This window comes from Mercenaria mercenaria, chromosome 15, assembly GCF_021730395.1.
Source record: "Mercenaria mercenaria strain notata chromosome 15, MADL_Memer_1, whole genome shotgun sequence".
NCBI lineage: Eukaryota > Metazoa > Mollusca > Bivalvia > Venerida > Veneridae > Mercenaria > Mercenaria mercenaria.
This window is the reverse complement of record NC_069375.1, coordinates 70,046,523-70,067,488: the sequence shown is the minus strand read 5'-3', so window position 1 is coordinate 70,067,488 and position 20,966 is coordinate 70,046,523. Positions and strand designations below refer to the sequence as shown.

The window sequence follows — 20,966 nt, the reverse complement described above, 5'->3', positions numbered from 1 at the left end:
AGTTTAATAGTTTTAAATATCTACCTATCTCACTTACAATCTTTAGGCTTAGAGTAAACAATAAATCTTGTTTGCAAACTCATAAAAATATTACATTTACAGTATAGCTTTACATGTGAAAATTTTAAACATAAGAAAGGTAAAATCACAAACGTTCTAGTATTTTGATATAAATTGGCCGAGTATAACATTTTATCATCCATTTGGTTGCAACAATTCACACAACAGAATACCAATGTACAAATACAATTGCTGTTCATCTTACCTTTAAAAATTAAAATTGACAACTCGAGTTTCCTGTGAGGTAATTTTGAACAAAACCACAAAGATTACAAAGTTCATTGGTTTTGTCTCGGGTTTAATATCATACTAACACGATTTATGGTCATTTTCCAACTTTTACAGGTTGAGGATGACTAGAGGTGCCCGGGGCCGTGCCCCTGCAAGCATTATTTCAGACATGGGCGGGCATTTGGAAAATCACCCACCTTCAGCAAGCCAGCTGGACGGCTTCCTTCAATGAAAGAAAACTATACCTCAAGCAAGATTTAAAACCCACTATTCCACAACTGTAATGGTTCAACCATGAACCATGAAGGCCCCTGAGTACAATATTAAATATCATGTAACACTTGAAGGGATAGTTTTAAACAGTAATGTGGAATCTAACCACGTATAAAGATACCTAATGTTTCTATTCTCATGTAGGTAAACTGCTCCTCCTCTATATACAGTGAGTGGTGCTCATCCAGTGGTACCATCACATGCCCAAAATATTCCGTATTTAACACATACATTGGCACACCTGCCTGAAAAACATAAATTCTGACTAAACTATTTTTAGATAGACCATGGTTGAAGATACTATGTAATTAGAAAACTTCGGAACATTGAAATGTTCGCAAATTTTGCAAATTCAAGAAATCTGTGAAAATATCAGCCAGCTTAAATTCCCATGTTTGCCAAGACACATTATCATATTCAAGCATAGACAAACTTAGCTTGTCACTCCAGTTTTAGGCAATTTGTATTATTTCTGCCCACATTGAAAACATCTGAAATTGACAATTTGCAGAATTTTTGACCACCAAATATATTCACTTATACAACAGTTTTTCAAACTGACTCTCTGGAATGGAATACATTATTACTTTGCTTTGTTGTGATATATGCTTCCAAAGCTTTTGTTTTTTTCCGAATTCATTAACAACTCTGTCTATTTGTGTCCTCAAGCGATCTTTGATTCACTGTACAGGTGACGCACTTGCAGAACCTTTATGCAAATTTTTTACTTAGTCAAGGGTTGAAATTCTAGTCTTACTGAGTGAAATCTCAAACAAAGTCCAAGGTGCAAAACTTCACATACTATTTTTTTTTTTATTTTGGTTTTAACGTCGCACTGACATATGATAGGTCATATGGCGACTTTCCAGCTTTAATGGTGGAGGAAGACCCCAGGTGCCCCTCCGTGCATTATTTCATCACGAGCGGGCACCTGGGTAGAACCACCGACCTTCCGTAAGCCAGCTGGATGGCTTCCTCACATGAAGAGTTCAACGCCTCGAGCGAGGTTCGAACCCACATCGATGAGGGGCAAGTGATTTGAAGTAAGCGACCATAACCACTCGGCCACGGAGGCCCCTACTTCACATACTAAATGACAATCCTACAATGTTTGATGTTTTTCAGTGGCATTACATATTCAGACTGTGTTAAATTACCTAAAATACAGTTCTGTTTGTAAATACATGTTAATTTTATATCTACACTGGAACTGTTCAGTAATTAGTCATATTTTCAAATATGAATATGGTGCATAACTTATCTTTTGTCTGTTTTGGGTGTAACAACGCTTTTCAACAGTCTTTCAGTTATGTAACGGCTGACAGTTAACAAGTCAACACTAGATTCTGTACTCGTCCTCTCTGCAAGTAACTGCCAACTTCTCCACATTGATCAGAGGTGGGGGATGAATAATTTCAAACATTTTTTTTTCGAAATCATCATGGAAAACATCTGCTTTTCTTTGGATCAAATTCATGTCCCCATATCAAAAGAAAAAGATCCATAGATATGCCCTATCACTATTCAGCTAAGCAGGTGGGTGGGGTAGCCAATATAGCAGCATCTGAAGATAATTTGAATAAGTAGCTCAATCTATTATGTGATCTCTTACCTCTTTTGCTGATAGGGCAAATATTATGATGTCATCTTCAGGCATTTTATATCCCGGTGGGGCTATATATGACAACTTCTCTGTGAAAATAAAACAAAACAAAATTATTTTTACAATGACCAAAGTAAATTTCATTTCATCAAAACACATTATCTCTATGCTTATTCATGCACTTCTGTTGATTAAACCTCTAACATCTCATAATTCTGATTTATTGACTGGAACTGCCATGCTGTCCTGATAAACCCTTCTTAAGCAGAGGAGTTAAAGATTCAGCGCATGGAACTTTTATCTACCGTACAGATTATAGATGATACAGTTTATCAAAAGCATTAAAAGCTTAAACAAGAGCACCGCCTTGCGGGTGCTGACGCTCATCTGATTTTTATTGTATAATAGAAATATTGTCCTACCCATGATTTTCTAAGTCTAAAAAGGGCCATCATTCTTGCAAAAAGCAGGATAGAGTTATGTTTCTTGATGTACAGTGTCCACTTATGATGGAGAAAAACTGTTGCAAGTTTTAAAGCAATAGCTTTGATAGTTTATGAGAAAAGTATACTTAAACATAATACTCAACCAAGAAAATGATTTTCTAAGTCCAAAAGGGGCAATAATTATTGCAAAAAGCAGGATGGAGTTATGTTGCTTGCTGTACAGGGTCAGCTTATGATGGTGAACAAGTGTTGCAAGTTTCAAAGCAATAGCTTTGATAGTTTAAGAGAAAAAGTTCACCTAAACATAAAACTTAACCAAGAAATCTGATATTTTCTAAGTCCAAAAGGGGCCATAAATCTTGCAAAAAGCAGGATGGAGTTATGTTTCTTGATGTACAGGGTCAGCTTATGATGGTGAACAAGTGTTGCAAGTTATAAAGCAAAAGCTTTGATAGTTTAGGATAAAAGCTGACCTAAACATAAAACTTAACCAAGAAAACTGATTTTCTAAGTCCAAAAGGGGCAATAATTCTTGCAAAAAGCAAGATGGAGTTATGTTTCTTGATGTACATGGTCTGCTTATGATGGTAAACAAGTATTCCAAGTTTCAAAGCAATAGCTTTGATAGTTTAGGAGAAAAGTTGACCTAAACATAAAACTTAACCAAGAAATCTGATATTTTCTAAGTACAAAAGGGGCCATAAATCTTGCAAAAAGCAAGATGGAGTTATGTTTCTTGCTATACAGGGTCAGCTTATGATGGTGAACAAGTATTCCAAGTTTCAAAGCAATAGCTTTGATAGTTTAGGAGAAAAGCTGACCTAAACATAAAACTTAACCAGGCAACGCCGACGCCGACGCCGACAACCGCTCAAGTGATGACAATAACTCATCATTTTTTTTCAAAAAATCAGATGAGCTAAAAACGTAACTCACTTCATTACTTGAAAAATTCTTTGTTTGATTTGGAATTAACGCCATTTTTTAACAGTATTTCAGTTATGTAACAAGGGGCACTTAACCTAACCAGTGTTCCTGGATTCTGAAACAGTTCAAACCTGTTCTCTGCAAGAAACTGCCAACTTCCCCATATGAATCAGAGGTGGAGGATAAATGAATTTAGCCACAATGTCTTTTATCAAGCCGTCATGGAAAACATACATCTTCCCCGGGGATCGAACTCACAATCCTGCAATCCATAGATCTGTGCTCTTCTTACTGAGCTAAGCTGGCAGGTGAAAAGGTAACTTTGTAAACTGCTTACAAAAACCTGTAAGAACAACTTACCTGACTGTTTATGTCGCAGGTCAAGCAAAAATATTGTATGTATCATTGGCACGACAAATAAACCTTGAGTTTCTCTCTCAACTATATCGAAGTATTCGGGAATTCTCTTATAATACCCTTCCTCGTCCATACCACCCCAGAAGTTAGAATAAGTCTCTCCTACAGATGCATTCATCATTGGTGCAATCATAGTCCTAAAGAGAACAGCAAAATATCTATAATTTTATTCCATAACATTCTGATACACACCTCCATGTTTTGCATTTACAACTCTAAGACAATGGGCAACCTTTCTCTAACAATCTATATTATTTGTTAACGGTAATTGTCAATTAATATACAGTTTGTTTTGTTTGGTTTAACGTCTTACCAATAAAATACAGGTCATGTGGCAAATTTCTAGCTTTCAAGGATGAAAGAAGACCCCAATTATTTAAGGTGTGGGTGGGCACCAGCTTGGTAGAACCACTGACCTTCCATAAGCCAGTTAGATGGCTTCTACACATGATGGTTCCAAAGATATAGCACAGAGTAGTAAGATATTAACCCTTACTGTGCTAAATTTCTATAATGAAGTTGTCCATCTTTCAACTTGGACAGTACCATTAACTGTTTCAAGGGGTGTTTACCAAAAAGATACTGACTGAATGGCAAACAATACAGATCATGATCAGACTGCAAGGATGAGCAGGCTGATCATGATCTACACTGGTCACAAAGGCAGAATAAATTGTGTCCAGCATGATAAGAGTTAAAAGTCAGTGACCTTAACAACAGAGATCTCTTAATTAACATACCAAGGTTGTTTTTTTCTGGTGTAAGATAACAATATCATAATATATTATGCAGGATTGCTCAAACATTGGATAACTTGAGCATTTAGCACATCTTATTGTGATTTTAAGCGAGCAGCATTTTAATGTTGAAAGTTTTACTTACTTTTTCGGGTCAATCAGAAGTTTCAAAGTATTTGGATTTTCCACCATTACGTCTGCATCAATCATCTACAGAGAGAAAAAACATACTTGAGCCATACCATGAGAAAACAAACATAGTGTATTTGCGGCCAGCATGGATCTAGACCAGCCTGTGCATCCGCACAGTCTGGTCAGGATCCATACTGTTCGCTTTCAAAGCCTATTACAATTAGAGAAACCATTAGCGAACAGCATGGATCCTGACCAGACTGTGCAGATGCTGGTTGCGAATGCACTATGTTGGTTTTCTCATGGTGCAGCTCATTAATAAAGCTTGAAGTCAGACTAAACAAAACATGCCTATGTTTAGGGTTACTATACCAACACTAAAACTGACCAAGTCCCTACTGGCTTTTTTTTTCACCTTAACTTTTCTCTTTTTTGCTGCCATAAGTGAATTTAGAGATATTCTGGTAGAATTTGTTAAAAATTAAAATTCATTCATGAGAAGTTTTATTTTTAGAACTCTTCCTCCATTAAAATTGAAAAAAAAACAACAACTCCCTACAAGATTTTTTTGGGGGTGGGGGATGGGTGAGATAACCCTAAATGCATTGCCTTTTTTGTTTGGCCTCATACCGAAATACTTAGTTAAACAACTAGTTATTCTAAAACATATTTCTTTAAAATGCAATACAAAATGACTGACTTCAGTACTACCTATAAGGTTGTTGCAGAAAGAAAATCACATGGCATATACTGATAAAATATTGGTAATATACCAGAAGAAAAAACACATTTTGTTATCAAAATCTATGAATAAATTGTAAACCACAAGTTTTGTTTTGATCATTTATAAGTAATGGAAAATTTGTTTTATGTTAATTTCTTTGAAGAATATTTTCTTATATAACTAGAGATGCTTTTGAGAAAATAGCATGTCTCCCACAACTACCCCTATGAAAAATGTCTAGTTTCTCTAGATGGTTTAGACAAGTTGATCCAATTAGATGGTCTGGATGAGTGGATCCAATCAGTAATTCAAGAGCCATAAGTGCCTGGGCGGATTTGGCTAGTTATCGAACTTGTCTGAGGTTTTATGGTCAAACACATTTTGTTCAGTTAGGTGAAGATCTGATGAGAAATGTTCGACTTAAGAGTGCAGACAAGAGCAAAAAGGCTGATTTTTCCGGTAATTCAAGGGCCGTAACTCCAAAATGCTTGAACCAATTTGGCTAGTTATCAAACTTGGCCAAGGTCTCATGGTCAAACACATTTTGTTCAAGTTTGGTGAAGATCGGATGAGAAATGTTTGACTTAAGAGTGCGGACAAGAGTAAAAAGGCGATTTTTGGTAATTCAAGGGCCATTACTCCAATATGCCTAGACCGATTTGGCTACTTATCAAACCTGGCCGAGGTCTTATAGTCAAACACATTTTGTTTAAGTACATTTTGTTTAAGTTTGGTGAAAACCGGATGAGAAATGTTCGACTTAGAGTGTGGACAAGCTTTGTGACAGACAGACAGACACACAGACTGGAGTAAATCAATATGTCTCCCACACCACTGTGTGGTGGGAGACATAATTATCATTTTATTAGGGCTACTCTTCTTCATAGCTTTTTTCTGCTTTGATTGTAATGGTATTCCAAAATTCTGTACTAATGCTCGGAAATTATTAATATTCATGGGTGACTGTTTTGTAGACTTGATTCCATAAAGCTTAAAGTCCCAATGAAAAAGTAAAATTCCCATTAATTTTATGTTTAAAAGTTAATTCTACAAATTTATATCCACATAATTAGGGCCTCGCAAATATTGTGAAAATTAAACCCTAGCGAAAATTTCTGCTTTTACAGTGTATCATTTGACTTGAACATTTTACCATTATTACTAATAACATTGATTCATGAATAAAGATGTCTGTTCCAGAAATATTCAAACGTGTAACATCACTTCAAGAAATTATATTCTCCATGACAATTTGATAAAAGACATTGTGTCTGAAATCATTCGTCCTCCACCTCTGATTCATGTGGGGAAGTTGGCAGTTACTTGCGGAGAACAGGTCTGTACTGGTACAGAATCCAGGAATACTGGTTAGGTTAACTGCCCGCCGTTACATGACTGAAATACTGTTGAACAAGAGCACCGCCTTGCGGGTGCTGACGCTCATCTGATTTTTTTTGTATAACAGAAATATTGTCCTACCTATGATTTTCTTAGTCTAAAAAGGGCCATCACTCTTGCAAAAAGCTGGATAGAGTTATGTTTCTTAATGTAAAGTGTCCACTTATGATGGTGAAAAACTGTTGCAAGTTTTAAAGCAATAGCTTATGAGAAAAGTTGACTTAAACATAATATTCAACCAAGAAAATGATTTTTCTAAGTCCAAAAGGGGCAATAATTATTGCAAAAAGCAAGATGGAGTTATGTTGCTTGCTGTACAGGGTCAGCTTATGATGGTGAACAAGAGTTGCAAGTTTTAAAGCAATAGCTTTGATAGTTTAAGAGAAAAAGTTGACCTAAACATAAAACTTAACCAAGAAATCTGATATTTCCTAAGTCCAAAAGGGGCCATAAATCTTGCAAAAAGCAGGATGGAGTTATGTTTCTTGCTGTACAGGGTCAGCTTATGATGGTGAACAAGTGTTGCAAGTTTTAAAGGAATAGCTTTGATAGTTTAGGATAAAAGCTGACCTAAACATAAAACTTAACCAAGAAAACTGATTTTCTAAGTCCAAAAGGGGCAATAATTCTTGCAGAAAGCAAGATGGAGTTATGTTTCTTGATGTACAGGGTCTGCTTATGATGGTGAACAAGTATTCCAAGTTTCAAAGCAAAAGCTTTGATAGTTTAGGAGAAAAGTTGACCTAAACATAAAACTTAACCAAGAAATCTGATATTTTCTAAGTACAAAAGGGGCCATAAATCTTGCAAAAAGCAAGATGGAGTTATGTTTCTTGCTATACAGGGACAGCTTATGATGGTGAACAAGTATTCCAAGTTTCAAAGCAATAGCTTTGATAGTTTAGGAGAAAAGCTGACCTAAACATAAAACTTAACCAGGCAACGCCGACGCCGACAACCGCTCAAGTGATGACAATAACTCATCATTTTTTTTTCAAAAAATCAGATGAGCTAAAAATGATGTTAAACCCAAAACAAACAAATCAAGAGATTATGTTGCTTTTCAATATTAGGGGTGTAACGATACATCGAACTATCGATGCATTGCGATACTAAGTGTCCCGATAGCATTCATCGATAGAAAAATCACGATCCAATAACAATCGCTGATAGTTCCTTCAACAATCGATAGTTTCGATAGTTCTGAAATTTTTGTAAATACATCTTCAAAATAATTATTAATTTATAAACCAAGAAACAGAGCCAGCTTTCATTTGCACCTCGGAAAATGTTAACGTCTCCATTACAATAATTACCCTCACGGAATTAAACAACCATAAAGGACTGAGAAGTCTGGGAGATAATTAACAAATTTAGTTTCTTAGAAACTTTGATTAAATATATTTAAATAACCTGTTAATTTTAGATGAGAAAATGTCCTATGGACATAGAGAAAGAAGGTTATATACTTGTTTTATACAGCAAACTGTTCGGTAGGGCCTTTCATTTAGTGCTGGTACACCTTAATCCGATCCGTTAATTTTCGTCTTTTTTGATGCTTTGGGTTTTTAAACATGTTGACATTCGCAACAAAATGGCCGATTCGTTTGAGTATACCTTGCATAGGTTTACTGTTTTACTTATTTTTCCAAAGCCAAGGAAGGCAAGAAATATTTAATGTTAGAATTATTTCTGTCCATTTCAGTTATACAAACATCTCAATGTGTGTTAACAGCAATTATAAACAGTGCCGTCTCTTACACTGTGTAACAATGCCAGTTGGTAGCTTTACTGTATAAAATATGATGGCCGATAACTATTGCAATAGTATCGCAATAGTAACCTGCAATAGATTAGTATCGCAATAGTTTTTAAGCAATATCAATAGTATTGCAATAGTCAAAATTGGCCTCAATAGTCACCCCTATTCAATATAAAAGAAAACCAATCTTAACAGAGACAAAAATGTAAATAATTCAACTCACCAGTAAATAATCTGCCCACATGTTTCTTGCAGTTTTAATGGCCTTTTCTCTAAGCTTTATCACATGATTAAATCTTCCCAATGTCCAATGACCTGTGCCGATCTCCCCATCATATCCTAAATATGTACATACATGTAAACTTATTATAGATGTAATTATTTTCTTACACTCTTTTTTGTCAAATTTAAATTTCCTTTTTAAAGAAAATTATAATAAAATTCCCATCCCTACAAGTATGTGTTACATCCCTAAAAGTATGTGTTATATGACAAAGGTGGTAATTACTTTTAACTTTAAGGAAACATAAAAGTTTATCTTGAAGAAATGAAGTAAAGTTGCTAAGTTATTTGACTGCAGATGCATACACAGAAATATATTGAAACCCTCTCCATAAGGTAAAAGAAAAAGACAAAATACAACATACCGGCAGGTTTATCATCAAAAACAAATTCCACTGAGTTGTAAAGGTGTTCTGTAGACTGTATCCATTTCTGTACAATAGCTGTTGAATTGTCTATGTTATGGTCACTCCTGATCCTGAATAAATAGGTCAACATAAGCTATTAATTACTGACTAAGGAGTTGTAACATTTTAAGGTTGTAACAATAAATACAGCAACATTTTGCACTAAATCACTGAGGAATGTGCCACTTGTGAGAATCATCGTTGCTGAATGCATAAAACAAATTTTGTAATGAATAATCACAGAAATTCGCAAAATGTCAGTCTGTGAAATCGGTCTGTGAAATGTCAGTCTGTGAAATCGGTCTGCCTTGCAGCTGAAAAATTGGACTAGATGGGATAGTAACTGTTTTATATTTGATATTGACATACTTTGAACAATTGTTAATGTTATTGGTTTTATAGCTATTTCTAGCTGTATAATACAGTCGAGACTGTTTTAAGAGACCGACTTTGGGAAGCAGCAAAAAAGGTCACATATGACAGGGAGTCTCTTAAAACAGTCTCACTTAACTGGATGACGTTGGTTTCATATATTTTTCCAGTTAAAGTACATGTATATCGGATACTTATATATAGACCTCTTTTAAGGTATGCGTGAAAAATGATTAAATTCTATTTCTTTAATTGCATATTGATAAAATATAAATTTCAAATAATTTGCATCATTCGTATGATGTTGATAAAACAAATATAAGCTCATGATCAGGCGAGAAAATAAAGGGGAGCAGTAAAATATAAATGTTCCATTAGAACTATTTTACACACTGAGGTTTATGATATTTATATTTTTGTGTATTAATGGTTCATTGACATTTATCCGTTTATTGACTGCATCTTTAATCCGTGTTTTCTTCGTCGTTTCCTGTTAAATACCGCCATCTTTTTGTTTCACCAGGAACATTGTTAATTTATGCACCGACTCCGAATTCTTCACCGCCTTTATACGCTGGTTTTCCCCAATCGAGCAATTCAAGTGCATTAACACGCTGTTCTAATGTCAAAACAGTTCTTTTTTATGTTTTTCATCCACCATTGTTTGTAAACAAGTAAGTTCTCGTCACAAACAACTTCACGCGAGATAACGAACGGTAACTCTATCGTGTAAAATCTTGCGAGGGAGCGTCTCAAAGTCGCTGAAAACGGTCTGATAATCGATTCGGGAGCCTGATTTCACAGTCGCTTGTCGCGTAAGGCAGGGGGTTGCTTAATTAAGACTCTTTTAATAGTAAATTGCGTCCGGAGCATAAAAAAGGGTCGCATATGACAGGGAGTCGCTAAATTCAGGGGGTCGTTAAGGCAGTCTCGACTGTAGCTAGATTTAGCTATATTATAAAGCTAATTTGTGACTTTTCTGGGGCATGATAAAGGTAACCGAAATTTGGCTTATCCGAGTGAGCTCGAGAATCGAGTTTTACGGTAACCCAAGCATACTTCAATGGTGGCGGTAACAAGTTGCCCCAAAGCGGACAGGAAGTAGTTCTTTACAAAACTTTATTCAAATGCTGATACTTATTCATCACTCAAAAATCATGCAAGACAGGTGTTTTAAAAGATAAACAAGAGGACCATGATGGTCCTGAATCGCTCACCTTCTCCACATGACCCAATTTTCATGAAGATCCATTGAAAAATATGGCTTCTAGACAGGTCACAAGGTTTTTCTATTATTGACCTAATGACCTAGTTTTTGAAGGCACATGACCCAGTTTTGAACTTGACCTAGATATTATCAAGGTGAATATTCTCACCAATTTTCATGAAGATCTCATGAAGAGTATGGCCTCTAGAGAGGTCACAAGGTTTTTCTATTCTTATACCTACTGACCTAGTTTTGACGTGAACCAGTTTCAAATTTTATCTAGATATCATCAAGGTGGACATTCAGACAAATTTTCATGAAGATCCATTGAAAAATATGGCCTCTAAAGTGGTCAAAAGGTTTTTCTATTTTTAGACCTACTGACCTAGTTTTTGACCGCAGTTGACCCAGTTTCGAACTTGCCCTAGATATCATCAAGATGAATATTCAGACCAACTTTCATACAGATCCCATGAAAAATATGGCCTCTAGAGAGGTCACAAGGTTTTTTTATTATCTGACCTACTGACCTAGTTTTTGACCCAGTTTCGAACTTGACCTAGATATCATCAAGGTAACCATTCTGACAAATTTTTATGAAGATCCATTGAAAAATATGGCCTCTAGAGAGGTCACAAGGTTTTTCTATTTTAGACCTACTGACCTAGTTTTTGACTGCAGTTGACCCAGTTTCGAATTTGACCTAGATATCATCAAGATGAACATTCAGACCAACTTTCATACAGATCCCATGAAAAATATGGCCTCTAGAGAGGCCACAAGGTTTTTCTATTATTTGACCTACTGACCTAACTTTTGATGGCACGTGACCCAGTTTCGAAGCTGACCTAGATATCATCAAGTTGAATATTCTGACCAATTTTCATGAAGATCCATTGAAAAGTACGGCCTCTAGAGAGGTCACAAGGTTTTTCTATTTTTAGACCTACTGACCTAGTTTTTGATCGCAGTTGACCAAGTTTCGAACTTGACCTAGATATCATCAAGATGAACATTCAAACCAACTTTCATACAGATCCCATGAAAAATATGGCCTCTAGAGAGGTCACAAGGTTTTTCTAATATTTAACCTACTGACCTAGTTTTTGACGGCACGTGACCCAGTTTCGAACTTGACCTAGATATCATCAAGGTGAACATTCTGACAAATTTTCATGAACATTTATTGAAAAGTATAGCCTCTAGAGAGGTCACAAGGTTTTTCTATTTTTAGACTTACTGACCTAGTTTTTGACTGCAGTTGACCCAGTTTCAAACTTGACCTAGATATCATCAGGATGAACATTCAAACCAACTTTCATACAGATCCCATGAAAAATATGGCCTCTAGAGAGGTCACAAGGTTTTTCTATTATTTGACCTACTGACCTATTTTTTGATGGCACATGACCCAGTTTCAAACTTGACCTAGATATCATCAAGGTGAACATTCTGACCAACTTTTATGAAGATCCATTGAAAAGTACGGCCCCTAGAGAGGTCACAAGGTTTTTCTATTTTCAGACCTACTGACCTAGTTTTTGACAGCACGTGACCCACTTTCGAATTTGACCTAGATATCATGGAGATGAACGTTCTGACCACTTTTCATGAAGATCTTATGAAATATACGGCCTCTAGAGAGGTCACAAGGTTTTTCTATTTTTAGACCTACTGACCTAGTTTTTGATAGCACGTGACCCAGTTTCGAACTGGACCTAGATATCATCAAGTTGGACATTCTGACCAAATTTCATGAAGATCTTGTGAAATATATGGCCTCTAGAGAGGTCACAAGGTTTTTCTATTTTTAGACCTACTGACCTAGTTTTTGACAGCACGTGACCCAGTTTCAAACTTGACCTAGATATCATCAAGGTAAACATTCTGACCAATTTTCATGAAGATCTTGTGAAATATATGGCCTCTAGAGAGGTCACAAGGTTTTTCTATTTTTAGACCTACTGACCTAGTTTTTGACGGCACCTGACCCTGTAAATTTACAGATAATCTGTAAATATATACCACTTGCTGCTATTTTCGCGTTACATCTGGTCTCGCTTGATTTTTGCGAGACCAACAATGAGCAGCGCTCTGTACAGTAAACACATTTGACCTACTTTGAAAGCTGATTACGTTTCACACCCTATTTTTGTAAACGTAGGTAAATTATTTTTAAATGCCTTCGTCGATCATTTGACTAAGTAAAATCGGTAATGAATTGTGTGTTGTCCATATATTTGACAGAATTACCTTTCCACTGTGTTAATTTTACATTGCAATAATTTTAGGGGTTCTTTACATTTTACACTATCACAGGAAGTGCTTTATCAAGTCGGATGCCATACCACAAAATTAGAATTAACTCCCTTGGCAAAAGTGAAAGTCACATGCACTGGAATCATGATGGGTTTAAAAGTAAACAAAGACTAGAAAAATGATTTTCTACTTGAAATAATAGGGGATTTATCCACGGCGCAAAGCTCCAGGGATGAAAATCCCCGAGACGGTAACGTCTGTATATAGTTATTCGTCTTTGTTGTCTGCATATACTGAGGCAATTTTTTCGGTGTTTTCTGGTTCCGGTTTATGTGCACAACGCAGACTGGTTGTCTGCAAGAACACCCGAGCATCCCGAATCAGTCACAGAAATTCGTAAACCGTGCCAACATGATTCGTTTACTTCTTTTTCATAATGAAAACTGTAGGCCCCTACATGCAACTGAAAACACTTTTAAAACAGTAAGGAAGTGTAAGGACCATCAAGTTTCTGCGTGGAGTCAAACAAACAAACAAAATTCTAAAAGCCAGTGCGAGAACGCGGTGAATGACGTCACCGTCACAGCTTTCCGTAAATTTTGCAAAGTATGATATTTGCTGTAAGAGGTATGATGGCACTAAATGTAAACTAGTTAGAACTTAGAGCGAAGTTTCACTTTCTTTTGAGTGTTGAATACTTCTTTGTAACAGAATATAAAAGATAAATCTCCATGCTAGGCAATGCCTTAATTCATATTAGTGGAAAAGAAAAGGTTTACGAAGTTAATAGCGAGCTCGAAGAGAATCGAGCTTTACGGTAACGCAAGTATACTTCCACACTTGGTGATGGTTTTGAAAAGTTTCGTCGGAAGTTCTTAAAAAGCGCACCCTAACGGATAGGTGCTCACAGGAAGTACTTCTTTCCGGAGTGAATACAGAACTTCATTCAATTGCTAAAAAATATTCATCACTCAACAATAATGAAAGAATGCTTTCCAGTTGTTTGAAAAAAATATTATTTTCATTTAAAAGATCAAGCATCGGCCAGAAAATGGGAAAAATGTCATTAATAAGCAGAAAGAAACGGGAATGCGGTAATAAAGCCATCGTGACACCGGCTTCCCATAATTTCTGCAACGTATGATATTCACTGTTACAGGTATGGTGACACTAAATGTAGACTTTTTTCAAGTGAATAGGTTCTCCTGAATTCTTGTGAGTAGGGAATAGTTTCTTTGTGACAAATAAATGATGCATAATATTTTTAGCTAAATCCGATTTCTTTGAGCTCGCTTTGAGGCTTTGCCTTATTTCATTTTAGGAAATAATAGCAACATAATATTGTTTGTCTTTCCTTTATTTCCTTAGTACCGCGAAAAATAGCTGCAAACAGGGTACCTGCATGATCTTCCATATTACACTAAACTAAATTAATTCAGTAATTGATGAAATTTAGACATCACTTATTTGGAGGTGGGTGCAAATAAAAGAAATTCAATAGGTAGTAGAAGCATACCATAACGCAATCTTGTCCTTTGGATAATTTAATTTTTCTAAATGACCGAAAAACCAGGGCAGAGTATGAGCTTTATTTCTAACTAGAATTGCGAAGAACACAGTCGGTAACGATTGTTCTTCTTCATTCTGTTTTGTCTCTGTGTCTAGCCCTGTACATTGCGTGCAAAATAATGCACCAAATATCACTAAATAACATAAAATTGCGCAAAATTTGCGCCCAGTGAGACACGTAGGCCCGTAGTCGGCCATCTTTAAATCCTTTAGTTCCTCCACTTGTAAAGAACTGAAAAAGACCCTAAAGAATAATAAACACCAAAAGGACACTGTGTAGACTGGTCATAGAGGCCCCGTAAGGATGGTAGTGTTTTCGTCAAATCACCGGTTCGTCATACTTAATTTATATAGTAAGTGAGAAGTGGTTTCGTCATACTTATTGTTATAGTGTAATAATGATTGTTTGTTGGTCGTTTTATTGTTGATGTACTTCGTGTGGCAAACAAGTTGTTAATTTTGCAAAGATAATTTCAAAGCTAATTATTTATACAGAAAATGAAAAGAAAAATAAATGATATAATTGCCAATCGATTAAGATATATAGAGATTTAGTTTTTGTTAAACTAATTATTATGGAATTTACAGAAGTCTGAAAAGTTTGGTTACCTTCAACGTCGTTGTTTGTCCTGACCGTCTCCCTGAACACACTCCAGTGGTTCGGCTGCCACATACTTCCTTCTATCCACGTACCCTGGACATACTGCGTCACGTGCAGGATTGGGCCGCCGACTTCTACAGCTTGCTGCTTCAACTGGTGGAAAGCCGCTGGAATTTGCTCTGAAGGGAGGTATGGCAGACTCAGCAGTTTCCGTAAGAACCTGTACTTATCTTCTTTTTCCAGGTAGGCAGTGGTAAGACCCTCGGACTGGATTTTACGGTAAACCCGCTGACTCCAATGGAACACACATCCCTTCAGAACACACCCCGGAAAAACTTCCCTTAATGCCTGCCAGGCAGCTGAAAATATAATAAATAGAAATTAATATATTTCTGCATGAAAAATGATTGTATTATGTATTAAATGTTATATGAAAGTTGTCTAATGAAAGTTATTTAACCATTATAGAATTTCACATGATATAAAATCGATTTTTTCTACTTACCAGCTTCAAAGTCCAGCATGAACCATTCAACCTGCGGGCGTTCCAGCATACTACGTAGACTGGTCAGCACCTGAAAATAGAAAAGAATATTTTAGTTGGTAAAAAATACTGAAACATAGACAAAAATGCTTGGTCTGTTTATCATTTTATTTTAAAACGTACTTAAACTATTAAAGGTCCGTTATGCAAGTAATATATAAATATATAAAGGAATTAAGTACCGCAATATAATCCTGCTTTGTTCTCCGTGACATCAGTACGTAGACGAGTGGTACTTGTTTGGCATCTTCACCCTTTCGGACGAACGCGTGGACAGACATTAACTGGTAAAACGGGCGTTTTACCAGTTTGAAGGTGCCATCCAAGAACCACCGCCTGGCCTGTTTAAGCTGCTGTAGCTGAGGTGTTGTGGCAAGAAGTATGTGCCTCTGGTCGTCTACCCGGATGTCGTCTGCAACGAAGTCTGGCCCGATGAAATTGGTATTGATCACGAAGTCCAGCGTAGTTGGGTCCGTTGGTCGGAGATTCTGCCGATGAAGATTGGCGGCCCTGATAAGAAGATCTGGTTTCGGTAGAGCGAATTCTTCTGCCGAAATCAGATCCTTCATCACGGTCTCCACAATTTCACCGGCAGGACGGAAAACATTTTCCCGGGCAACTTGCTTCACCTGCAATGAAAAAAGAAAATGCGAAATGAACGTGTTTAGATTTAATTGCAATTGGAATATAAATAAACCATTTTCATATTTAAGTTAAATATATAAATTAAATAACAATCATTGAATAACGATTTTCCATGCCCATCCTGTTAATTATTATGTCGATAAAAATTACCTTCGCTGCTATTTTCACCTTCTTCAGAACGCCAGGCTCAGCCGGATGCTGGTGTCCATTCAGACTGGGTGTGAACAAGTCTCCGTACTGTTTCACACTTGCCATACACTTGAAGTTTTTGTTGCGTATGCTGCAGGTCCAGTATACGCGGCCCTCTTTAACATTCTGAAATGAAAATAATGTAGTTATAGATAAACAGATGTAAAATGTTACAGGAATGTTACAGGATACCAACTGAAAACTGATATTATAAATGATTGAACAATCGAACTATTACTATATATAAATAAACTTGAAGTAAAGTATGAAAATTCATTGTTTTTATTAAGAGAAATAATAATAAACTTACCCTTCGTGTGTATGTATAACCATCACTACTGACCAGTTTCTGTCCCCCGCGTTTGGTACCACCTTCCACTACGTTGAAGGTAACTGGGGCGTCATCTGGAATTGAATCGTCAAGGGAGCGATCTCTTAAGGATTCATCCAGATGTGGTGCCGGTTGACTGAAGGATCTGCCGCTGACATCGAAGGACCTGTGGAATATATTTGCAACATTTATTATAACTATAATTATTATCATTATTATTGTTATCATTATTATTATGCAAATTAAAGCTGAAAAATCGCCATATGACCTTCTATGTGTTGGTGCGACGTTCAGTCCAACAAAAAAAAAAATGCACATTCCGGAAATTGTATAATATTGTTAGGTAACATCCTTCGTATTTTAATTCATACCGGTTTCTAAGTTAAAATTCGTAATAAATAATTTAACTAACCTGTCTTCGATGAAGCTGCTTTGTAGATCCATCTCCGGCATGGAAGAGTCTGCGCTGTCTCGAATTACGTAAGTAGCATTGAGCAGTTCACGGACTGGGGATGTTGATCTGCTGCGGACAGGTGGGATGCTGAGATCGACATTGAGCAGTTCACGGACTGGGGATGTTGATCTGCTGCGGACAGGTGGGATGCTGAGATCGGCGTCGACCTGAAAATACAAGAATACATTTGTTTAATTGTATATCAATTATTTAGTAGCTACAGATCATTTGTAAAATTAAAATATAATTAAATCAATGTTATTAATATTATACTAGTATTTAAGTAAATGACATTAATTTTTAAACAACTAAACTTAGTATGGGCTTAAAACAATACCTGCATTTCCTGCTCTGTACAACCAGCGCACTTCCATTCTAATTCTAGCGTACCCTTTTTCATTTGTTTGTACTGGTCGGCCGTAATACCAGTAGTGGCACCTGGAAAAAAAGAAAACACTTATGAATAAACAATCATATATATTAGAAAAGCAAATATATTACTTTAATTATACGGAAGCGGCGGCGTCGCGTAAACGGACGTTTTGTTTAAAAGAATCTGTACTTCAAGACCTTGTGAAAATCTAATATATTTACCAGTTTTGCATTTTCTGTGATGCCATCTCTCACAACCGTCGCAGCTGATAGCGTGCATACGCTGTGATACAATGCCATTGCAACCAATACAGTTGTAGATAGTAGCCATGGTTGAGACTGATTGTGAAAATCAGGGCATGTCGTTTTATACCATGTTTGAGAGTTGACATGAATCGCTTCCATAACCAAACTGATGACAAACCATACTCAAATACAAGCTAATAAGCGGGGATAATTACACATACAAGCTAACGATGTTCACAAACTTACGCGGGGATAATTAAACATACAAGCTAACGATGTTCATAAGCTAAAAACAACGTATAGTTTGCGTTAATTAAAGGCCGTAATTGAAGTTGTGTAAAATAAGTATTATGGCAAACAAATACTTACTCTACAAATATAAAATTATAAGAGTAAATGTGAAGATAGACACAATTTATTTCCATTGGTACATTTATAACATTCATATTTTACATATTTAAATATATCTGTTTGCCAAATTTTTAATGTAATTTAATACAAGTCCGATAATTCATATTACCAAAATTGTACATTTTTCTTACAGCATCCTTTAATTATCAACATCTTAATCGCAAGTATACATGTACCTGCATTCGCGACCAGTGCAGATCAAGATCAGCTTTATATTGTTCGCTAATCATTTTTTTTTTTTCATGAAATGAATTATACATCGGGCCGTCTATTTCAGAAACGTAATATTTATCAAGAACTCGTTTTTAATACACAATAATTTTTAATAACTCATTTGCAATTTGAGTAACATTATCGATTAAAGTATGTGCGAATTACTTTAACGCAATCATCGATATTAACTGCCATTAAATAGGTGCGATCATCTTCCATTGTATTGACCTATTATATGCTATTAACTATATAAAGTCTTTATGACGAAACCACTTCTCACTTACTATATAAATTAAGTATGACGAACCGGTGATTTGACGAAACCACTGTAATTCCCCCGTAATATCTAAATTTCGTTGCAACTTAACTAAATAAAAGATTGAAAATTATGGATTTGAATCTTTGAAAATCGGATTGTCAGTAATGTATGGAGACTGAAAAAGGTCCCACATTTAAGCAAAAATACTACTCCGCATGTGCAGTACACTCCTCCAGTCTTATAGATCTATACATAGAGCTCTGAATTCGGCTACCCCTATCGGGCCTCAGTCAGACTAAGAGCCAAACATATTAAATAACATGTACTACTATTACTACTCCTCATGTGCCGACACTATTTAACATGTGTATATATAGCAATGCTAATTATGACATAGACAGTTGTGTCACTGCCTTTTGCACTCAACAACATAAGCCATTAGACCAATTGAGTGAATACAAATGTTTGTTTTTGTTAAGTTTAATGTCAGACTGACAGAATTATAGGTCATATATCAACTTTCAATGCATTATTTAAGGCATGGGCGGGCAGCTAGGTTAAGCCACTGTCCTTTAAGTCAGCTGGATTACTTAAAAAAATCCACACATGAAAGAATTCTACACCCTGAGCAAGGTTTCGAACACACAGCAGTAAAGGTCAAATAATTTAAAATCAACTACCCTAACCATGCGGCCACAAAGACTAAGACTGAGATGTAATCATTTAACTGTATCCACTATCCAGCAGACTTTTTTTTTATTCAATTTGCTGAATAATTAGAGATTACGTGTTTTGTAACAGGGATAACTCCTAAATTGAAATCATTGCTGTTTCCTTGTTTTAGACACACTCAGCAAAGTTTGACAGTTGTGGTGTAGTTAATGTGCAAAAATAGATGATGTTATACTACTCAAGGATCCAGCAAAGCACATATGCTCTGACTCTGGTGCTGGACTGATTTAAGTAACCAGTTGTATTTTAGGCCAGCGGGTGTATCTTACCTCACAAAAACTTATTTAAATAAATATTAATTAAGATTCTTCAAAAAATGGTTGAAATATTTAATCTCTGACATTTTTTCTGATGACACACTGTACATCCAAAATCTGGCAACAATGATCGAGTTGGGTGGCATCCGATGACACCCCTGACTTCATCAGATAATACTTAATACTTTGAACTTTTATGTCACTGTATTAAGGGGGACCAGAAACCATGGATATACATTGTTAAACATAATTGTATAATTATATGTATTTTGGTGCATTGAAATTTGTCTACACTACACGCAGCCACAGGAAAACACTGCAGCAATAACAAGGCAGAGACTGAAGCACTCATGAAGGCCGTCTCAATAATTAAAGACTCGGCAGAAGAAAGCTTCTCAGTCGTCTTTCTAACAGATGCACTGTCTGTCATGGAAGCTCTGATCGACAATAAAGCTCCGCAGCTAGCCAGGAGAATGCAGAGCCTGAGTATAACCTGCAAAGTAGCACTTCAGTGGATTCCATCCCATTGTGGACTTGCAGTCAATGAAGAGGCAGACAAACTGGCTAAGCTAGGAGCTCAGTCAGAACAACCAACAGAACCTGTGAGTTACAAGGAGAAAGTCACCAACATCAAGGCACTAACGAGACAATGTATTATCAATTGAAACAAACTTGTGCAAACTTGTTTCCGAAGTTAGCATTGTAATAAATTGTACAACATTTGACAACAAGGATCAGCTCTTTTTACTGACTTAATAGTCATTCTATTTTTGTTGTTGATAACTGCTTTGTCTATATTGAAATGGCTATTTCATGGGGACACGAATTTATGGAATTCAACTTTTGAAGATAAAAACGATGGTATTTATCGGCTTGTTAGAAATTATTACACAACTATGAAATCCA

The 20,966-nt window shown here is 36.1% G+C and overlaps 1 protein-coding gene across 1 annotated transcript in view; it reads right to left on the bottom strand.

Moving 5' to 3' along the window:
- Positions 1 to 18,338, bottom strand: part of LOC123557804 (uncharacterized) — a 38,453-nt gene extending 20,115 nt beyond the window's left edge. Inside the window, exons 1-14 of the mRNA XM_053524312.1 lie at positions 17,908 to 18,338; positions 17,529 to 17,737; positions 17,096 to 17,282; positions 16,747 to 16,911; positions 16,134 to 16,580; positions 15,913 to 15,982; positions 15,416 to 15,766; positions 14,754 to 15,027; positions 9,358 to 9,470; positions 8,934 to 9,049; positions 4,840 to 4,904; positions 3,901 to 4,094; positions 2,177 to 2,256; positions 686 to 809 (exon numbers count right to left, since the gene is read on the bottom strand). Coding sequence (XP_053380287.1) covers positions 686 to 809; positions 2,177 to 2,256; positions 3,901 to 4,094; positions 4,840 to 4,904; positions 8,934 to 9,049; positions 9,358 to 9,470; positions 14,754 to 15,027; positions 15,416 to 15,766; positions 15,913 to 15,982; positions 16,134 to 16,580; positions 16,747 to 16,911; positions 17,096 to 17,282; positions 17,529 to 17,737; positions 17,908 to 17,970 — 2,458 coding nt within the window. The 5' untranslated portion in view covers positions 17,971 to 18,338. The remainder of the gene's footprint in view (positions 1 to 685; positions 810 to 2,176; positions 2,257 to 3,900; positions 4,095 to 4,839; positions 4,905 to 8,933; positions 9,050 to 9,357; positions 9,471 to 14,753; positions 15,028 to 15,415; positions 15,767 to 15,912; positions 15,983 to 16,133; positions 16,581 to 16,746; positions 16,912 to 17,095; positions 17,283 to 17,528; positions 17,738 to 17,907) is intronic.
- Positions 18,339 to 20,966: the final 2,628 nt, after the last annotated feature.